This window comes from Bos grunniens, chromosome 29, assembly GCF_055505025.1.
Source record: "Bos grunniens cultivar Pamir isolate PY7600 chromosome 29, Bosgru_T2T1.0, whole genome shotgun sequence".
Lineage (NCBI taxonomy): Eukaryota > Metazoa > Chordata > Mammalia > Artiodactyla > Bovidae > Bos > Bos grunniens.
In genome coordinates, this window is record NC_141193.1 from 1,133,685 (window position 1) to 1,155,266 (window position 21,582).

Genomic DNA, 21,582 nt, shown 5'->3' on the forward strand with positions numbered 1-21,582 from the left:
AGCCTGTCCTGCCGGGAGGCGGAGGGAGCAGGTGGCCCCGCTAGGCCTGGGGGCTGGTGACATGCCAGGGCCGCAGAGGAAGGGTCTACTGGCCACAACTGAGTTTGAGGTCAGCTGAGCGTCAGGAGGGCAGGAAATTCAGGACCCACCAGGGCACAGGCTGGTGGGGAGAGTATAGGAGCCCCAGTAGCTGGGAGTCAAGACCAGAGCCCAGGGTCCCATCACTGCCACTCAGGTTTGACGGGGGAGGGGGGTGGGGTGTGTGACAGGAATCAACACCCGGAGAAGGCGCAGGGCCCTGCAGGCGCGTCTCTGCCCACAGGGGGCTGGACCAGCTCCAGGGCTGTTCACACCACCCCCCCAGCTATCCTACACCCACCCAAGCGATGCTGCCAAGTCCAGAGGGGGGCCCTGCAGCAGAGCCTCTGTGCCGGCTGGCCAGGACGCCCACCTCTGGCAGACTGTGGCCCCCACTGCAGGGTCCCTGCTGCCAGTGTGGAGAGAGTGCACCACAGGGAGACCGGAGGGTCCAGAACCCCTGGGGACTTGACCCACAGAACACAGCCCTGCCCCCAGCTCCTGGCAACCTGTGGACACGTGCAGCAGGGGAGTCCCGGGTGAGCCCCGGCAGGGAGGCAGCACCTGCTCTCGGCCAGCACAGCTGTGTTCAGTGAGAGCTTCGTGGGCTGGCATGCAAGGGAGGGCGCTGCCCCAGGCCATGTGAGGAGCAGGGCGCATGGCCAGGCCGCCACAGCACGGAGTGCCGAGACGCTGAGGACACACACAGGAGCTGACCTGAGAGAAGTCTCTTTATTACACCCGCACAGGGAAACCAGGCTCTCCTGCCCCCGGCCGCGGCTCCGCACAGGCCGCCCCCCAGGGCACCGCAGCCCGGAGCCTGGCCAGCCCCGTTCCCCTCCTGGGCAGTCAGGACAGCGGAGGGAGACATTGCAGCTCGCGGGGCTCCAGACACGCGGCCTCCCCGCCCCTCCAGCCGGCCCTGAGCCAGAGTCCAGATCGGGCGGAGGGAGGAGAAAGCCAGGCCGGGGTCTCTAAAAGCCACTCCAGCCCGAGCCAAGACAATGGGCGGCAGAAGCGAAGCCTGCGGGCCCCGCCGCGGGGAAGGGCCCCCGCCCCGCTGCGTGTCTCCCCGGAGGCCAAGGCCGAGCCGGGGGCGGGGCGGGCGCGGAAGACCCGGAGGGGCAGACCCCAGAGGGAGACGCAGACGGGCGGCCCCGGAGGTGTCTGCCACGGACGAGCGGAGTCCAAGGTTCTCGGGGCCGACGCCAGAGTCCGGGCGCCCACAGTCCGTGCGCGCACAGACACGGACGCGCGCGGGCGCCGCCGGGCTCACCTCTCCTTGACGTGGTTCTGTGCGCCCGCTGCCCCGCCCGGCCCGTCCCCGCCGCCCCCGCCGCACAGCGCCTCCGTCAGGTCGTCCATGACCGCCGTCTCTTTGGGGTCGAGCAGGTTGAACTCGCGGGCGAAGAGGATGAAGTGCGCGTAGAGCGTGTTCAAGTGTCCGTGCAGCTCGAGCGCCAGCGTCTCCTTGAAGTGCGCCGAGTAGATATGCGCCAGCACATGGAACAGGTACTTGCAGATCTTCTTCACCAGGGCCTCGAAGGAGCTGGGGAACTCGCGGCCTGCGGGGCGGCCGGGTCACCACCCCGGCCCCGGATCGGGGTCTGTCTCCCTCCCCCCGTCGCAGGCCTCCCTGTGCGCCCGCCTGCAGCGCCCGAGTGACTGGGCGCCGAGCGGGGTCCCGACGGTGAGCGCTCTCCCCGCTGGGCCGGGCGCCTCCGGGACCAGGGGCCCGCGACCCGGCCGAAGCCGGCCCAGCGCCCAGGGCGCTCGGTGCCCTGGCCGCAGAGGAGGGGCCTGGGCGATGGTACCGCCCATGGGCCAGGTGCTGCCTTGGCGGCTCAGGGCGCAGAGCCTGGAGTGGGCGGGGTCGTGGGCGGGGCGGGGCGGGGCGGGGACACGCACCGTATTTCGTGGGGAACACGTCCTCGTCGGTCACCAGCTTCTGCACGGAGCTCATGACGAAGTCCACGTACTGGGGGGCCGTGCACTTCACCTTCTTGCCCCGCTCGTCGTACCAGTAGTACTGTCTGTGGGGACAGGCGAGCGGTGACGGGCGGCCAGGAAAGCTGGCCGTGCTCAGGCTTTGCTCTACACGGGACCTCCCCCTGCGTTAACGGTGGCAGACAGCTTTCCCATCTTTCCCCGGAGGCCCTGCCTTGTCAGGATCCAGGTCTTCCCTGGTGGCTCAGATGGTAAAGAATTTGCCCTCAGTGCGGGAGATCTGGGTTCGATCCCAGGGTCGGGAAGATCCCCTGGAGAAGAGACTGGCACCCCACTTCTGTACTCTTGCCTGGAGAATCCCATGGACAGAGGAGCCTGGCGGACTACAGTCCACGGGCAGCAGAGAGTCAAACGTGACTGAGTGACCAACACAGTCACGCGCCCCACAGGCGGCTCCCTGCTGCCCCCAGTATGGGCCAAACCTGCGCCCTGGGCCGGGTGGGGTGAGGGGGCCCCTGTCCCTGGGTCCCTCACAGACTTCCCCAGCAGGTGGGGGTGGGTCAGGGCGCTGGGAGATGCGGACCCCAGCCCAGCCCTGAGACCAGGCGTATCTCCTAGTTCACGTAACGCTGCTGTTCTGCTGTCCTCCAGACATGGGCCCTGCAGCCGCCATGTCCCACTCTCCCCTCCCGCCCCAGGTGGGCTCCAGTCTTCCCAGCAGGGGGCCCTGTGTCCGCAGGCGGGCTGGCCGAGGGCTGCACGGAGCCGCTGGCAGGGAGTGGGGAACTGCAGGCTGCCTGGGTCAGTGGGCGATGACCAGGGCACCCCTTCTTCGGCCTAGGCGCCAACCCTGCCCCATCAGACCTCTGCCAGCACCCCGCCCCCTTCCCGCTGTCTTTACTGGGCTTCAGAACTGACAGCTCTCCCCGACACCATTCCACTTATCGCAGGCCAGGACCCCAGGCTGGCCCTGAGCACTCTGCCCTGACTTCCTGAGCTCACTAAGCACCCCTGGGTGTCAGCCACAGGGCACCCCCCTACTCCCAACACCTGGCCAGACCTGCTGTCAGGACAGCAGGCTCTCCATCTCTCCTGGCCAAAAGAAAAGACACAGCCCAGGGGACCTCAGAACAGCCCTGCTGCCCACACCTATTCCTCTAGCAGGAACCAGGGCTCCTCTCACCCCCTTCGCCTGTGAGTTCATCCGTGCCCCTGGGTGGGCTGGGGTCAGGCTGCAAGACGGGAACACAGCCCACAACAAATGGGCAGGCCACCAGGAAAAAGGCCGCCCCTCTGTGGACAAGGGAACACAGCCCTGACTGCCAATGGGTTCCAGGCCCCGGCCTCCCCACTGCAGAAGGCAGATGACACCTGCCAGCCACTTCCACCTCGGCGAGGCCTCCCTGCCACGGCTGCGCCCAGGCTGCCCCAGCACTGCGGGCCCCGCAGAGCCCAGCACCTGCACGCCCCCCAAGGCCCCGGAGCGGGCCAGACAAAGCCCTGAGAAGCTGGCCGAGCTCCCTGCGGGCCCCCAGGAAGCAAACACCCAGGAAGGATCCAGAGCCCTCCCCACCACAGGGTGGCCCTGCTGACCGTCTGTCCCCTGCCCGGGCCCCTGCCCCGCCTGAGGATGCGCTGAGAGGACAGATGATGCACCCCTCCCCTCACAGAGGCCCCTGGGGCCCCAGGGCCGGTGCAGGGAGGGAGGCAGCACCACCCCAGCGTTCCCAGCCCTGCTTGGTGCTGACGCTCCTGGCCAGTAGTGCCAGAGTCAGAAAAACCACTGCAGCTTGAAACCAGGAGGCCCTTCCATGAGGGCCAGACCCGGAGACACCAGCTCCTCAGGGGTCCTGCTGCTGCCCCGCCCCCGTGGCGGCAGGGACCCGCTGCTTTCAGCGTTCCTCTCCTCCGGACTCATTTTATTTTTGCACCGTCTCACAGTAAAGCTGACTGGCTTTGGCGTGCAGCCTGACGGGTTTTAACCCCAACAGAGGACACATGATGGGGCACAGCTCTCAGCCCGGCCCCTGGCCTGCTGGTCAGTCCCTGCACGCTAGCGATGCGTCCTCAGGAACTCGGGTGGTGTCTGGAGCCCGGCTCTGCCACCCGTCCTGCCTTTCTCGTCACTGAGATGGACTCCTGTGTGGATGCCCCAGTCCATCACGACGCCTGGGTGCCCTGAGGTTTGGGGCAACTATGGGTCAGGCTGCAAACCCTCCTGGCAGGTGTCTGCCTGAGCTCCAGTTCCCATTTCTCTCAGGTGGATGCTCGGAAGCAGGACAGCCGAGTCCACAGCAGGAACGCCGCCGAGATGTCCCAGCAACGGCCGCCCCACCGGCGCCCCCTCCCTCCGCGCCGGCACGTGGCGAGGAGGTCACAGATGCCCGCACAGCCAAGTCTGAATCCGTGTGCTCCACCTGCTGCTGGTGCTCCTCTGCCCGTGGGGGCACGGGGCACCCCCGTGACCGGTCTGCGTCCTCTGCCCAGTGATAATCCGACTCCTCACTGTGAGCCGTGAGGTCCTGACCCCTCCAGCCAACAGTCCTTCCAGGGATGTGGGGTCAGTCTGCAGTCTGTCCTTCCTTTCTCTCAAGTGTCTTTCTCAGAACAAAAGTTCTAAATTTTGATGAAGTCTACTTTACTGATTCTCCTTCATCAATGGACTGTATCTTGTGTCATGACCAAGAACTCTTCGCCTAATGCTACATCATGAAGGTTTCTCCTGTGCTTTCTTCTGAAAGTTTTATGGTTTATATTTAGAGTTAACATTTACTTCGAGTCAACTCTGGCAGAAGGAGACATTTGGATGACTGGTTTTTCTAACAGCTTTAGTTGAAAAGACTATTCTTTCTCCACGGAATTCTTCTGCACCCCTGTCAAACATCAAGGGGCCATGTTTGTGGGATGCATTTCTGGACTCTGCTCTGTTGCACTGACCTGTGTCTCCTCTTCACCACCACCACAGTGTTGGTCACCACAGTTTTATAGTAACTCTTAGCACAGCACTGTGGGACTCTACCGATTTGACTGTTTTTTCAAAATCACTGTAGCTATTCTAGGGGTTCTGCTACTCCATGTACATTCTATAATCAGCTTATTTACAGATAAAAACTCTGCTGGGAGTTTGACTGAAACTGCACTAAATACGTGTATGCTTCTGGTGTGCTGTCTCCCTGTCCAGGAACACAGCGCCTCCCCACTTGCGCTGGTCTCCGGCTCCATTCACCTGCATTTTATAGTTTCCTGCATGTACGCTGTTTCCCTAAGTCTACATCTAAGTATTTCACTGTTTTTGGAGCTACTGTAAATGATATAACTTCATCAATTTTGTGTTCCACTTGTACTGCTAGTATACAAACTATGATTGATTTTTTGTGTGTTGAGCTTGCTAAATTTATTGATTCAACTTTTTGCTCGAGTTCTTGGGCTTTTCTACATAGACGATCATGCTGTATGCAAATGCAGTTTTATTTTCTTCTCCAATTTAAATGACTTTTATCCCTTTTTCTTGCCTTACTGCATTACCTATCTTGGGTCAATTGTGATATTTTGTGCTTTCCAAGGAACTAGTTCACTTAATCTCAATTGTTAAATTTACATAAGCAGAGATTTTTCTGAAGCTTCCTTATTACCCTGGAATTTCTGCTGGCTTTATAGTTACTTCCTCTTTTATTCCTTATATTGATAATCTGTCTTGTCTCTTTTTACCTTTGTGAGTTTTACTAGAGGTTTCTCAATTTTACTTCTCTTTTCAAGGAACCGGCTTCTGGTTTCATTTGTTTTCAGAAATCCATGTCAGTGATTTCTGTTCCTATTTTATCATTTCTTTTCTTCTGCTCAATTTAGGGTTTTGTTTTTTGCTCTTTTTTTCTGGGATTCCCCAGTGGCTCAGTGGTAAAGACTCTGCAATGCAGGAAGACACAGGAGACGCAGGTTCGATCTCTGCATCAGGAAGATCCCCTGGAAGGGATGGCAACGACTCCAGGATTCTTGCTGGGAAAACCCCACGGACAGAGCCCGGCCGGCTACAGCTGCAGAGAGCTGGACGTGACAACACACACATGCACGCACTACACGCTTCTTTTTTTCCAGTTTCTTAATATGGAAGCTTAGGCTGAATTGAGATCTTTCTTCTTCCAAAATAAGCATTTAATCCTCTAAACGTTCCTCTAAACCTTGCTTTAGCTGCATCTCAAGTGCAGTTCAAATATGCTGCATTCTTATTTCCCTTTATAACATTTTCTAATTTCCCTGGAGACTTCCTCTCTGACCCATGGAGTATTTGAAAGTGTGTTAATTTCTTGGGATGTCCCTGGCATTCTGGTGGTTAAGACTGTGTGTCCAATGTCAGGGACACATTCGATCTGCCTTGATCAGGGACCTAAGAGTTCACATGCCACACAGCATGGCAAGAGAAAAAAAGTATGCTGATTTCTAAACGTTTGGAGACTTTTCTGTTACCGATTTCAAACGTAACTATTGTGGTCGGATAACTTACTCCGCACCTCTGACTAGTTCGTAGTCTGTTTTGTGAGCCAGGACGGGACCTCCTGTGGTGAGTGCCCCAGAGCACCTGAAAGGAATGCGGACTGGCTACTAAGGGGCAAACGTCGCTCCTGTCCAGCTGGCTGACGGTGCTGTTTAGTCCCAGTTCGTGCCGGCTTTCTGCCCACTAGTCCACACACCACCAGGAGAGGAGTGCTCAATCTGCAACCACAGCATGTGTCCTTGCGGTTCTGCCCGTCTGCTTTGTGTGAAAGCTCTGCTATTTGGCACAGATGCATTCAAGGTCAGTACTTCTTGACTTGAAGTCTGCTTTGTCTGATATGAGCGCAGCCACTTTAGTTTGCTTCTGACTTATGTTTTATTGGCATTTCTTTTTCCATTTTCAACCTGCCAATGTCATTGCATTTAAAGTGACTTTCTCATATTCCCTGCACAGCTGGTTCATTTTAAAAGCCCCAACTTACAGCCTCTGTCTCGTCACCAGCATGCTTACAGCACGACGTTAACTGCGATGACGGATCTGTCTGAATTTAAGTTCACAATCGTTTACTATTTGTTCCCTTTGCTTTTCACTCCTTATATTTCCTGCCTTGCTTGGCACTATTTCCTTTTAATTTATCTATTATGATTTATGTCCCTTATGCAACTTTTTTAGAGGTTGCTCAAAGGATTACACGGAGAAGGCAATGGCACCCCACTCCAGTACTCTTGCCTGGAAAATCCCATGGACGGAGGAGCCTGGTAGGCTGCAGTCCATTGGGGTCGCTAAGAGTCGGATACGACTGAGAGACTTCACTTTCACTTTTCACTTTCATGCATTGGAGAAGGAAATGGCAACCCACTCCAGTGTTCTTGCCTGGAGAACCCCAGGGACGGGGGAGCCTGGTGGGCTGCTGTCTATGGGGTCACACAGAGTCGGACACGACTGAGTGACTTAGCAGCAGCAGCAGCAGCAAAGGATTACAAAGCACATCCTGACTTTTCCACCCGGTACCTGGCGCCCAGGACCTCTTCTACATCTGGAGTCAGAAAGCCGACCAGCACACAGGGCTCTCTGCCTGGCCCCAGGCCGCCACTGTCTCAGCGCTGCAGGCACACACTGGAGACATGTCGACAGCTGTGGCTTTTGCTCACCTACCAGACATGTCTCCAAGAGCTGAAGAGAAGAGGCAGTTATCACGTCTCCCCGTGTCCTCTGCCCTACGGCCCCACCTAGCACTGCTTCCTTCACTGCATGCCAAGTGAGCTCTCCAAGTCTCCCCTCACTGACAGCCGTCCCTACCTCACCTTCGTCCTTGAAGAGCAGTGTGTGGGCTCCTGGGAGGCTGCTGTCTCCATTCAGCACCTTAGCCACGTTGTGGGGCCTCCCCCTGCCCCGGGTGGGTGAGGACGGCCACAGCCACCCCGCCACGGCCCTACAGGGGCGATGCTGCTGGCTCCGCTGGCTGTTACAGCATGTTCTCTTCAGCAGTTTGATTATGTGCCTGTGGTGGATTCACTGGGTTTATCCTATTTCAAACTCACTGAAAGTGAAAGTGAAGTAGCTCAGTCATGTCCGACTCTTTGCAACCCCGTGGACTGTAGCCCACCAGGCTCCTCCCTCCATGGGATTCTCCAGGCAAGAATACTGGAGTGGGTTGCCACTTCCTTCTCCAGGGGATCTTCCCGACCCAGGGATCAAACCCTGGTCTCCCACATTGCAGGCAGACGCTTTAACCTCTGAGCCACCAGGGAAGCCCAAACTCATTAGGCTTCCTGAATCTGTAGGTTTGTGTCTTGGCCAAATTTGTAACTTTTCAGCTGTTAGGTCTTCAAATGTGTTGCGGGCACAGGCCTCCTCCTCTTCTCTTGGGACTCCAAACTCCCCTTTGGTTCCAGCCCTTCAGGCATCAGCAGGGTGGAAACAGTGTCCGGCCTGGGCTGCAGCCCCACTCTGGGCCCTGGGTGGACTTGAGGGCCCTGTGACAGACGGCACACGGCTCTGTGGACCTCTGATAAACCTCCCATTTCCTTTTAAACTAACTCATGTGAGTTTCCATTCCTTGGTCTTGAACGATTCCTAGAAAGGCATTTGCTCCTTGGAAGAGAAACTATGACAAACCTAGGCAGAGTATTAGCCTTGTCTGCCTCAATGAAACTATAAGCCATGCCGCGTAGGGCCACCCAAGACAGACTGGTCACGGTGGAGATTTCCGACAGAACGTGGTCCACTAGAGAAGGGACTGGCAGACCAGTTCAGAATTCTTGCCCTGAGAACTCCATGAACAGTACGAAAAGACAAAAAGATACAATACAGAAGGATGAACTCCCCAGCTGGTAGGTGCCCAATATGCTACTGGAGAAAAGTGGAGAGAGAACTCCAGAAAGAATGAAAAGACGGAAAAAAAAATGAAAACAACACCCAGTTGTGGATGTGACTGGTGATGGAAGTAAAGTCCGATGCTCTAAGAACAATATTGCATAGGAACCTGGAATGTTAGGTCCATGAATCAAGGTAATTTGGAAGTGGTCAAACAGGAGATGGCAAGAGTGAATGTCGACATTTTACGAATCAGTGAACTAAAATGGGCTGGAACGGGAGAATTTAATTCCGATGACCATTATTATATCTACTACTGTGGGCAAGAATCCCTCAGAAGACATGAAGTAGCCCTCATAGTCAACAAAAGGGCCCACAGTGAAGAGCTTGGGTGCAGTCTCAAAAACGACAGAATGATCTGTTTGCTTCAACATCACAGTAATCTGCCCCAACAAGCAATGGTGAAGAAGCTGAAGTTGAACAGTTCTATGAAGACGTACAAGACCTTCTAGAACTAACACCAAAAAAAGATGTCCTTTTCATCACAGGGGGACTGGAATGCAAAAATAGGAAGTCAAGAGATACCTGTAGTTAACAGGCAAATTTGGCCTTGGAGTACAGAATGAAGCAAGGCAAAGGCTAACAGAGTTTTGCCAAGAGAATGCACTGGTCATAGCAAACACCCTCTTCCAACAACACAAGAGACGAGTCTACACATGGACATCACCAAATGGTCAATACCAAAATCAGACTGATTTGCAGCCAAAGATAGAGAAACTCTATACAGTCAGCAAAAACAAGACTGGGAGCTGACTGCCTCAGATCATGAACTCCTCATCGCCAAACTCAGACTTAAACCGAAGAGAGCAGTGAACGCCACTGGACCGTTCAGGTGCGACCTGAATTAACCCCACAATTATACAACGGGAGTGACAACTAGATTCAAAGGATTATATCTGATGGACAGAGTGCCTGAAGAACTATGGATGGAGGTTTGTGACAGGAGGCAGTGATCAAGACCATCCTCAAGAAGTTCCGTTCAGTCCCTCAGTCGTGTCCGAGTCTGCAACCCTGCGGACTGCAGCACGCCAGGCCTCCCTGTCCTTCACCAATTCCCAGCACTTGCTCAAACTCACGTCCATCGAGTGGGTGATGTCATCCAACCATCTCATCCTCTGTCATCCCCTCTTCCTCCTGGCTTCAGTCTCTCCCGGCATCAGGGTTTTTTCCAATGAGTCAGTTCTTTGCATTGGGTGGCCAAAGTGCTGGAGCTTTAGCTTCAGCATCAGTCCTTCCAATGAAAATTCAGGACTGATTTCCTTTAGGATGGACTGGCTGGATCTCCTTGCAGTCCAAGGGACTCTCAAGAGTCTTCTCCAACACCACAGTTCAAAAGCATCAATTCTTTGGCGCTCAGCTCGCTTTATGGTTCACCTCTCACGTCCACACGTGACCACTGGGAAAACCACAGCCTTGACTAGACCCACCTTTGTTGGCAAAGTAATGTCTCTGCTTTTCAATATGCTGTCTAGATTTGTCATAGCTTTTCTTTCAAGGAACAAGTGTCTTTTCATTTCATGGCTGCACTCACCATCTGTAGTGATTCTGGAGCCCAAGAAAATAGTCTGTCACTGTTTCCACTGTTTCCCCATCTATTTGCCATGAAGTGATGGGACTGGATGCCATGATCTCAGTTTTTTGAATGTTGAATTTTAAGCCAGCTTTTTCACTCTCCTCTTTCACGTTCATCAAGAGGCTCTTCAGATCCTCTTCCCTTTCTGCCATAAGGGTGGTATCGTCTGCACATCTGAGGTTATTTATATTTCTCCCTGTAATCATGATTCCAGCTTGTGCTTCATCCAGCCCGGCATTATGCATGACGTACTCTGCATATAAGTTAAACAAGCAGGGTGACAATATACAGCCTTAACATACTCCTTTCCCAATTATGAAACAGTCCGTTGTTCCATGTTCAGTTCTAACTGTTGCTTCTTGACCAGCATATAGATTTCTCAGGAGGCAGGTAGGGTGGTCTGGTATTCCCATTTCTTTCTGAATTTTCCACAGTTTGTTGTGATCCACACAGTCAAAGTCTTTGGCGTAGTCAATAAAGCAGAAGTAGATGTTTCTCTGGAACTCTCTTGCTTTTTCTATGATCCCCAAGAAAAAGAAACACAAAAAGGCAAAATACTTATCTGAGGAGGCCTTACAAATAGCTGAGAAAAGAAGAGAAGTGAAAGGCAAAGGAGAAAAGGAAAGATACATCTGGAGTTCCAAAGAATAGCAAGGAGAGATAAGAAAGCCTTCTTCGTTGATCAATGCAAATAAATAGAGGAAAACAATACAATGGGAAAGACTAGAGATCTCTTCAAGAAAATTAGAGATACCAAGGGAACATTTCATGCAAAGATGGGCACAATAAAGGACAGAAATGGTATGGACCCAATAGAAGCAAAAGATATTAAGAAGAGGTGGCAAAAATACACAGAAGAACCATATAAAAGAGATCTTAATGACCCAGATAACCACGATGGTGTGATCACTCACCTAGAGCCAGACATCCTGGAATGCAAAGTCAAGTGGGCCTTAGGAAGCATCACTACAAACAAAACTAGTTGAGGTAGTGGAATTCCAGCTGAACTATTTCAAGTCCTTAAAAATGATGCTTTTAAAGTGCTGCACTCAATATGCCAGCAAATTTGGAAACTCAGCAGTGGCCACAGGACTGGAAAAGGTCAGTTTTCATTCCAATCCCAAAGAAAGGCAATGCCAAAGAATGCTCAAACTACCGCAGAATTGCACTGAGCTCACACACTAGCAAAGTACTGCTCAAAATTCTGCAAGCCACGCTTCAACAGTACATGAACCGAGAACTTCCACATGTTCAAACTGGATTTAGAAATGGCAGAAGAACTGGAGATCAAACTGCCAACATCCACTGAATCACTGAAAAAGCAAGAGAGTTTCGGAAAAACATCTACTTCTGTTTTATTGACTACACCAAAGCCTTTGACTGTGTGCATCACAGCAAACTGCAGAAAATTCTGAAAGAGATGGGGATAACAGACCACCTGACCTGCCTCTTGAGAAATCCGTACGCAGGCCAAGAAGCAACAGTTAGAACTGGACATGGAACAATGGACTGGTTCAAAACTGGGTGGGAAAGGAGTATGTCAAGGCTGTATATTGTCACCCTGCCTATTTAACTTATATGCAGAGTACATCATGCAAAATGCCAGGCTGGATGAAGCACAAGCTGGAATCACGATTGCAGGGAGAAATATCAATAACTTCAGATATGCAGACGATACCACCCTTATGGCAGAAAGTGAAGAGGAACTAAAGAGCCTCTTGATGAAGCTGAAAGAGGAGAGTGAAAAACCTGGCTTAAAACTCAACATTCAAAAGCTATTTTCTTGGGCTCCAAAATCACTGCAGATGGTGACTGCAGCCATGAAATGAAAAGACGCTTGCTCCTTGAAAGAAAAGCTATGACAAATCTAGACAGCATATTGAAAAGCAGAGACATTACTTTGCCAACAAAGGTCCATCTAGTCAAAGCTGTGGTTTTTCCAGTAGTCACGTATGGACGTGAGAGGTGAACCATAAAGAAAGCTGAGCACCAAAGAATTTATGCTTTTGAACTGTGGTGTTAGAAAAGACTCTTGAGAGTCCTTTGGACTGCAAGGAGATCCAACTAGTCCATCCTAAAGGAAATCAGTCCTGAATATTCATTGGAAGGACTGATGCTGAAGCTCCAATACTGTGACCACCTGATGCGAAGAGCTGACTCACTGGAAAAGATGCTGATGCTGGGAAAGATTGAAGGCTGGCGGAGAAGGGGACGACAGAAGATGAGATGGTTGGATGGCATCATTGACTCAATGGACATGAGTCTGAGCAAGCTCCAGGAGATGGTGAAGGACAGGGGAGCCTGGTGTGCTGCAGTCCATGGGGTCACAAAGAGTCGTGCATTACTGAATGAAGGAACAACAATAACCATTGATATAAACCTACAAAAGCCCTATAAAGCAGGTTACAGGTAGGAAGACTAAACAGCAGAATTCTGAAGATCTCCAGATCTCCAAGTTTGATGTGGCAGAGCCAACATCTAGACAGAGGTCTGCCCGACACCAAATCCTGTGCCTCTTCAAGGAGCCTCTTCTCAAGCACTCTGGTGCCTGAAGGGTGCCTGGTGGTGCATCAGGAGGGCCCTGGCGTCTGCATCCGCCAGCCCGCAGGCCCCCTCTGACACTGCCTGGCCAGGCACCTGCTGCGAGGGTGCCGTAGGCAGGGCGATGCCACACTGCCCTTGCCTCCTTCTGGCTGCCCGGCCACGTCTGCTCTAGAGGACACCGCCTCACACCGAGGAACCCGGGCTCACTTCGCGCATGCGCCCAGCACTGCCGCACCCTCTGCGGGCCAGGCCGGGCTGTGGCTCTCTGGGGACACAGTGACACCCGAGTATGCCATCCGCAGCTCTCGCCGGGTGAGTAAGGAGTGGAGAGCAGCCGTCTTCTGCACTCACGCCCTCTGTGGGGCTGAGCTTTCAGGGGTCTCAGCAAGAGCAGGGCCCCCTGTCCGGGTCTGACCTGGGCTGCCCGCGGCAGCACAGCACGCCCACTAGTGGACGCTGGCTGCTCGCAAACGCTCGTGTCAGCCCGGCACGCAGGCCTTGACCCTGACGGGGGCTGTCAGAGAGGAGCTTCCGCGCCTCCCCCTTGGCCCACGTGGCCTCTTGCCGCTTCCGTGGCTTCTGCCCCCCAGGCTGGGGGTGAGCCCAGGGCCACATGGTGGCTCTCCTACCCGTGCAGCTTCAAGAGCTGCTGCAGAGGCGGGGGTGTCCTGGAGTCCTCGGGGTGCCCATTTCCAGAAGACAGCAGCCCTGCCAGGCCTGCGGAAGGGCACTGCGCCGGGGGCGCCAAAGCATCCCAGCCCCGTGGGCCGGCAGCACCTCCTCATGCAGAGTGTGAGCTCCGAGTCAGCCCTTAGCCGGCGGGACCAGCACCAGGAAGTGTCTCTGGCTGCACACGCCCCGCGGTCTCAGGATGCACGGTGGGCATGTCCTGTGGAAATGTCTCTGCCCCAGGACACAGCCCGTCAGGGCCCGGCTGGCTCCCTGCACCTGTGCCCAGAGGGACCCATGCTGGCCGGGTTCCCCCTCTGCTGGGCTCTGCTTCCTGTTTCCCCACCAGGTGGGGCCTCTGGAGACAGGGGAGCAGCCCTGGTGAGACTTCGACAAGGACACGTGGGCGGGCCGGGAGGGGCCGGGCGGGCGTGGCGGGACAAGGACACGTGGGGAGGGCCGGGCGGGAGCGGCGGGCACGCACTCACGTGTTGCACACGGCCATGGTCTGGCACGCTTCACCCGTGCAGAACTCCGAAATGGTGCTGTACTGCAGGTTCACATGGTGAAAGAACGTCGTGGCTGCGAAGGGAAAGCGGAGCCTGAGGGCCACACCGGGGCCGCCTCGCCTCCAGGGTCCTGCGGGCCCAAGGGGACCAGAGCCTCTCCTCAGGCCCTGGGCGTGGCGGCTGGTGTTGACCAGACCAGAGACCACAGCCTCAGCACAGCACTGCCCTCAAGGGCGGGCAGCACGGGCCACGGTGCTGAGCTGCGCAGAGTGCCCCTGGCCACTGAGACCAAGTGCCCTCCACGAAGGCCTGGGCAGAAAACCTCACACCCCAGCTCTTACCATCCCCAGCCGGTCGGGGACACCACTAACATGGCCGGCAGCACCAGCTCGCGGCCACAGAGACAACCGCTCCTCTGAGGAGAGCCAGCACAAGGCCCTGCGGGGGGTGTTGCGTGAGCTGAGCGCCAAGCCTGGCTGGCAGGTGCAGGTGAGCCGCCCCCAGGCCGCGGCCCTCCCCATCCTGGCCCTGCTGCCACGCTTGCGTCCCGCAGCCTCCCCCTGCCCTGGTGTCCCGCCCCCGGTGCGACCAGGACCCGCACCGAGTACCTGTCTCTGCAGGGACCCCAAGGCCCTGCGGGGTTGGCCATCCCGAGCCTCAGCTTCAATCAGCTTGTGCATGCAGATGCTGAGCACCAGCTCCGGGGGTCCCCGGGGAAACGAGAGCCTGCCCTGCCCCGCCCCAGCCCCGCCCCCACGCACTGTTGCTGGCCAGCCACTCGTTGAGGTCGATCTCCCGGGGCAGCACCACCAGCTCCTTGAACCCGAAGTCCGTGATTCTGGACTTGGCGTACTCTGGCTCCAGGTACACCTTCTTCTCCTCGGCGGCGGGCTTCTTACCGTTGGGCTTGGCTTTGGACTTCCTGCGAAGAGAAGAGAGGCAGGGGTCACGGCGGAGGCAGGCGTGGAGGCTGCAGGCCCGGCTCTGGGGGGGCAGCTCAGGGGCTACGGCTCCTGGGGCCCTGGTGTGGGTGGAAGCCACCCTGCGCCTCTGCCCTCCCTGCCCTGTCAGGGCCCAAGCCTGGAACCCGAGGCAACAGGGGGCGTGCAGCCCACCCGAGGTCGGGAGAGTGGCCATACGAGCCAGCTCACCGCCCCCCAACGTGTGACACCACGGCCCCGCAGCCTCACAGGGTATCCTTCGACACAGGGGGCCAGCAGCCCGCCATGCTGAGGCCCTGCTCTGCGCCAGTGCCCCAGGCCGCCCCGAGGCCTGCTGTCCCCACAGCCCCCTGCCCGCACGCCTGCTAAGCGGCCCCACGCGGTTCCAGGCACAGACGTCGGCGCGAGCTGATGTCACAGAGATTTGACGATACGGCCACTTCTCACTAATGTTTTTCTTTCTTATCCACTGAGAGTCTGCTGCCGTATAACAGGACACACGCCTCTGAAGTGTCCTCTGGACGCTGAGAACCAAGACCCAGCGCTCCTGGGACTGAGGGAGCCCCAGCCCCACCTCAGCGGGGACGGTGGTGGGCCCACAGCCGGCCTCCCCCCGGCCTGAGGCCCGAGACGGAGGGGCGGCACATCCTCCAGGGAGGAAACCGCCCGACGGAGCAGCCGGATCCACGGCCGGGACGCCAGCCTGGGCCGGGTTAGACCCGAGTTCCCGTGTCTTCCGCAGGCTGGGGCAGAAGGAGCCAGTGTGTGCCGTGTCCAGAGCAGGGCCCCGGGGCCGACGTGGGGTCACACTGCTCCCACCCACGTTTCAAGGCTGGTCGGGCTCTCGAGGAGGGTGGGGGAGGTTCCTGAGAACAGACGCTCGTCTTCTTCCCCCACGCGAGTGCACCATCCCGACTCTGAGCAAATAAATGGCCGGTCCATCAGCCTGTCCTGAGTCCACCGACCAGAAAAGGCTGCCCTCAGCTGTGGACTCTTGAGGAAGGGCCATCTGGGATGGGGGCGGGGGCATCCAAGGGCGCATATGCTCGCTGAGGCCCCCACCCGAGGGGCAGCCACAGGCCTGGGGGACGCAGCCTGGCTAGCGGGTGGGGCCGGTCTCAGACAGAGGGCCCGGGCGCCTGGGGGAGACACACCATGGACCCTGCATGGGGCACCAACAAGACACTCTGTGTGCCCCCCGCTCCAGCCCCACCGAGGCACAGGGGTCAGGGGATCACACAGGATGGAAGGTCTGCAGCTCCTGACCTTGCCCTTTTTGTTCTTCTGTTTTGAAAAGTTGCTAGTGGTTTATTTAAGAGAAACAGGAAGGAAAAATGCTCCCTGAATGCCAGGGAAATGTTTTCCCCTCAGCTTCGCACAGCAGATCTTTGCCTTAAAAGGAACGTGTGCTCGGCCTCGGGTGCGGCACGGCAGTGGCCAGCGCTGGGCGGGGCCACGAGGTCCTGTGCTGGGCCCAGATGCAGACACAGCACACACAGGCACACGCGGGGCGCCTCAGGGGTCCTGGGGGTGCGGGTCACGGGGACACACACAGGCACACGTGGGGCGCCTCAGGGGTCCTGGGGGTGCGGGTCACGGGGACACACACAGGCACACGTGGGGCGCCTCAGGGGTCCTGGGGGTGCGGGTCACGGGGACACACACAGGCACACGTGGGGCGCCTCAGGGGTCCTGGGGGTGTGGGTCACGGGGACACACACAGTCACACGCGGGGCACCTCAGGAGTCCTGGGGGTGCGGGTCACGGGGACAAGTGTGGACATGGGCCTCTCGGGGCACAGAAGTGACCAAGCCCCAGAGGGGCTGCGGAGACCGGAGGGTGGAGCGCGTTCGGAGCCTGGGTCTGAGCCTGGAGCCACCACCGCCCGGGGGGAGGCCTGCACTTGCCTGGACGGTGCTGTGTCCACAGCCCCGGGCTCCCGGGCTCAGCCCGCAGAGTGCACCTCCCACCCCGAGTGGCCCTCTGCTCTGCCCATCCCTGAGTGTCTGCCCCCAGGCGACTGTCCACTGTGTGCCCGGCCCCGCTGGCCCGACCCCCTCGCCTCTGCTCCAGGTGGCACACCTGGCTGGGGCCAGCCACCCCAAGGTGGTGGCGGGGGGTGGAAGGTGCCGCCATCAGCCGCGAAGGCTGGGGTGAGGGGGGCCCCGGCCAGAAGCCCCCAATGGCCCCGCCCACGCGCCCTGAGCTCCACGCAGCAGCCTCCCCCTGCGGGTTTTCACAAGGGCGGCTGGGCCGAGGGGCAGAGGAAGTGGGTGTCATGGAGGGGTGTCGAGGGGCCTTGTGCAGGCCTGCCCGGGGTCTCCTCCTGCCCAGAGTGTGGTGTCCCTGTGCCCACACGTCCCTTCCAGGGAGATGGTCGGCCCCTCCAGCTGGGGGTGCCCTCCGTCTCTGGTTCCTGGGGGGACACGCCCCCCAGAGGACCTGGGCTTGTGCTCCATGAGATGGGCCTTGGGGGCCCTGGGCTATGGTCTGCGTCGTCAGAGGCCTCGCCTCCCCATTCCCTCACTCCGCCATCAGCACCTGCCCTCCCAAAGCCAGCCGGCAGAAGCACCCTGGGCCCCAGGCTCCAGCACTGCAGGGAAGCAGGCCCGGCCTTCTCTGTACCCACGCCCCGCGCACACCCGCGCCCTGCACACACACCACCGTGAGGACAGCCGCTGGCCAGAAGGCGCAGGACTGAGGGCCGGGCCTGCCTGGGGCGGGGCTGGGGGCTGGCAGGGCCGGCCACACCCAGGCGCCTCCGCCCCGTGCAGTCCGTTCTGTGAGAGGAAGGCCTGGAGCCGGGAGGCCGAGCCCTCAGGCACAGGCTTCCAGCAACACGCGGTGACCCTGGAGCCGGGCTCGGTTCTCTCCGTAGGCTCAGGCACTGGACGCCCCTCCAGCTGAGGCCCCCAGGTGCCGAGCGCCGCCGCCGCCAGCTCCTTTCATCAACTCCTGCCAAAGGCGCCGTGGTCAGCTCGGCCCCAGGCAAGGCCACCCCAGGGGCCACCACAAGGACACCTGTGGCAAGGTCCTGATGTCCAGGAGCGGCAGGCAGTTCAGGTGTTACCACAAACCACCCCTCCAGGCGTCAGTGCTGGGCGAGGGGCCGGGGCCTTCAGGCACAGAGCTGGCAAGGTGGCACTGGACTGGGGGTACGGACACAGTGGGGGTGGCGCCCCTCTCCCCTCAGAGCCCGGCCGGCCCGCCGCCTTCCCCTGATGCTGACAGACGCCAGAGCAGCCAGCGCATTCCCCAGGAGGGGGCTCAGGGCGGCCTGGGCCGAGGGCCGCAGGAGCAGGGCGCGCAGGGGCACGCGGAGGCCCTGACGGAGGCGGGCGCCTGGGCGCGGCCTCATGGCTGGAGGGGAGCTGGGTTACGAGCCTCCTGCAGACGCAAGGACGTGGACTCCGAGTAAAACCTGGGTGCTGGGTGGGCCCCACAGGGAAGCCCTGGACACACTGAGCAGTGCGGCAGGCGATCCGAGGAAGGAGGTACCCAGCAGAGAGCCCTGCCTCCCAAGACCCCACATTCTGACGAGCAGGCCTGGGCACCTGCGCTCGACACCTGGTGACCACCCTGCCCCCGGCCACGTTCTCACGGGTCCTCACGGGCCCTGGTGCCCGGCCCCTTCCTCTCTAGAGCAGGGACATGGGGGCAGAAGGCTGGGAAGACCCCCACGGAACCCCTGTCAAATCCCCACGGGCTGCAGCGACCAGACACTGTGGGGAGACATGAAATCGTTTCTCTTCTGGGTTAGAGGCCAGGCGGTCAGCACCCGGAACAGAGCGGGCTTTCACAAGCTGTGCGTCCCCACCAAACAAGAGACTGGCTGAGAGGGAAGGCGCCGGGCAGACGGAGGACGGCGGAGATCCCCAAGACCAGTCCTCGCGCATCAGGTGCTCATGGCGAGGCCCCACCCAGCACCGCAGCCTCCAGGGGCCGCCCCGTGCTGAGCCCGCATGCACGGGACTTCTCTCCCGGGGAGGTGAGCTGCTCTTCTGGGTCCTGGCTGAATCGCCACCTTTGTGTGAAGTCCTCCTGGTCCCCTCGGCCTCGGCCTCTCTCTCCCAGACAGCTCGGAGGGCCGGCCCTGCCCTTGTTCTCCTTGGCGCCCACTCCGGGTCTGGGCGCCCCCGCCACGCTGGGTGCACACGGCAACCCCCCGCACTGTTGGGGGCGTCACAGCTCCTGATCAGAGCCAACGTCCCGGAGGGGGCCCTGCCAGCGTGGCCATTCCCCACACCTCTACACGGCGGCTCACTCGGCAGCCCACTCTGGGCTTCTGCTTACGACCCCGCGGAGTCCTCCGTGGTGGGGGGTGGCCGGGGGTGGCCCTGTGGGGTAGGAGGGTGGCAACCACAGAAACCCGGGGACGCGGGTCACGGAGCCCGTCGGTGGTCCCTCCCCCAGGGCTAGCAGCAGCCACAGCTGGGCCTCACCCAGACCCTCACACAGAGGCCTGCAGAGCCTGGTTACAATCAAAGATGGAAACTGAAGAGCAAAATAGAGTTTTCCTTCAGAGCCGTGATGCACCCAGATCACAAGCAAACACAAGACGTGCAAACGGGGGTCGAGGTCGGCCGGATCTCGTCTGAACTGCGGCTCCCGGGGGAGGAGGGCAGTGCTCCACCCCGCCAGCAGCGTGTCCAGGGCCCCCTAACAATGGGGCTGAGCCGGGCCCCCAGAGCACGCAGCACAGGATGGACGCCCCGCCTGGGAGGCCCGCTCCCCAGCCCCCCACGCTCTCCTGAATGCCCGACCTAGCCGCTCCCACCCTGACACAGAAGAGGCTCTGGAGAGGCTCCAGCCTCTCACGTGGGACACTGGAGGCTCTGTGGAGCAGCTGAGGGAGGTGAGGAAAGAGGGCCCACGGCAGACACGACCAGGGCAGGCTCCGGACAAGGTCGCTCGTCACAGACTCCGGTCACCCTGCCCGGGGACCCGGGGTGGCGAAGGCACGGTCCAGGGGGCTCAGCAGGGCACGACACAGGTCTGCCGCGGGCACGGTTCACTGCAGGCAGACGCCAGTCTCAGGGGCCCCCTGTTCTCACCCAGACCCTCTGAGCTGAACACCCGCTTTGGGGGCTCCCTGCCTCCCACAGACAGCAGGAAGGGCTGAAGTCTAGGGAGAACCTCACTCCAAACAAAGTTCTGAGCATGCCCAGCTACTCCCGCCCCGGGCCCATCTGCTCCCCAGCCCAGGCGGGGTCTGCACAACACGGAGACCTGACTGGGGGGACGGCCACTCCTCCCCAGATAGCCCCGGGGTGGGAGGAGGGACCCTCCAACGCCCGCGGCCCTGCCACGCTCACCTGAGCACTTTGCCAACTGCCTGAAGCACTGTCTTGCAGCTGAGCCCGGCCTTGGGGGGCGGGCTGAGCAGAGCTCGGTCTGCGGGGAGACCACTGTGGTCTCCAAGCATGGTGGGCAGCACAGAAGCGGGCAGGGAAAGCAGGCGCCCCGGCCCCAAGGCTCCCTGCCTTCCTCGCAGCCCTGACTGGGAGCCAGCCACGCCGGCCAATGAGGACAAGCTGGGCGGGGAGGGCGGCCGGGCCCCGGCCGGGCAGGGACAGCAGCTGCTCCTTTTACAGGCAGGGCCGGCCAAGTCCGGTTACTTGAGGGGACGTCTCAGTCGCCTTTCAAAGTGGCGCCGCTCAGGCGCTGTGTGGGGCGAGGCCACTGCCGCGGGGTCAGCGTGGCCCCAGAGGGAACCTGTCAGGGGGCCCTTCTGATACAGCCAGGGACGCTCTGGACAGACAGGGCTGCAGGGAGAGGTGGGCTGTGCACCTGCAGAGCGCGGAGGCAGGCAGGCAGCATCTCCACCCCAACGGTCTTGGGAAGACAAGGTGCCAAGTGGGCACGAGGAAGAGGGTGGCAGGCCCCGTGGACACTGCCAGAGGCCTCCCAAGGGAGCACGAGAGGGGTGTGACCGAGGTCTTCGTCACGCGGGCCCCACACAGGACCGTCAAGGACTAGAAAAGCAACCGTCCGACCGGACGACCCCGGCTGGGCTCCAGCCTCTGACTGGCCACAGGCCCAGCTCGTTGTCAGCACGGGGCTGGCCTGCACTCAGCAGCAGCCCCATCCAGCAGAAGCATGGCTCTGGAGCGGCCAGGCCCCCACACCGCGGCCTTAGCCGGACGCGGCCACATCCCACAGAGCCAAGCATTCACCCAGGCTCAAGCCAGCTCTGCGCTGTGGCAAAGCCCCTGGAAGGACCACCCCACACACAGTGGAGCAGGCTGGCTGTCCGACCACACGTGAGGACCAGGGCAGGACCCAGGCACCGTGCTCACCCGGGGAGCATGGGCCGTGGCAGCCCTGGGTGGGGAGGATGTGGCCTGCCAGGCAGCTGGTGCAACTGAGCAGAGGCTGCCTCCAACTCTCCGCCACAGGATGAGAACTGCCACTTCCTCTGGAAGACTGAGACCTGACCTGGCCACCCTGCCGCCG

At 59.2% G+C, this 21,582-nt stretch overlaps 1 protein-coding gene across 3 annotated transcripts in view; it reads right to left on the minus strand.

Annotated features, from left to right (window-relative positions):
• Positions 1-791: 791 nt before the first annotated feature.
• MOB2 (MOB kinase activator 2) overlaps positions 792-21,582 on the minus strand; it is a 52,922-nt gene continuing 32,131 nt past the window's right edge. The window contains exons 1-5 of one of the 3 annotated variants that reach the window (XR_015157427.1): positions 20,442-20,628; positions 14,947-15,107; positions 14,165-14,258; positions 1,987-2,107; positions 792-1,643 (exon numbers count right to left, since the gene is read on the minus strand). Coding sequence is in view for 2 of the 3 variants with exons in the window: in XM_086383309.1 (XP_086239435.1) it covers positions 1,351-1,643; positions 1,987-2,111; positions 14,165-14,258; positions 14,947-15,107; positions 20,442-20,551 (783 nt within the window). In the remaining variant the exon portion in view is untranslated. Of the gene's footprint in view, positions 1,644-1,986; positions 2,112-14,164; positions 14,259-14,946; positions 15,108-20,441; positions 20,629-21,582 lie in introns of those variants that run through there. The other 2 variants (XM_086383309.1, XM_086383310.1) reach the window with 2 other exon arrangements.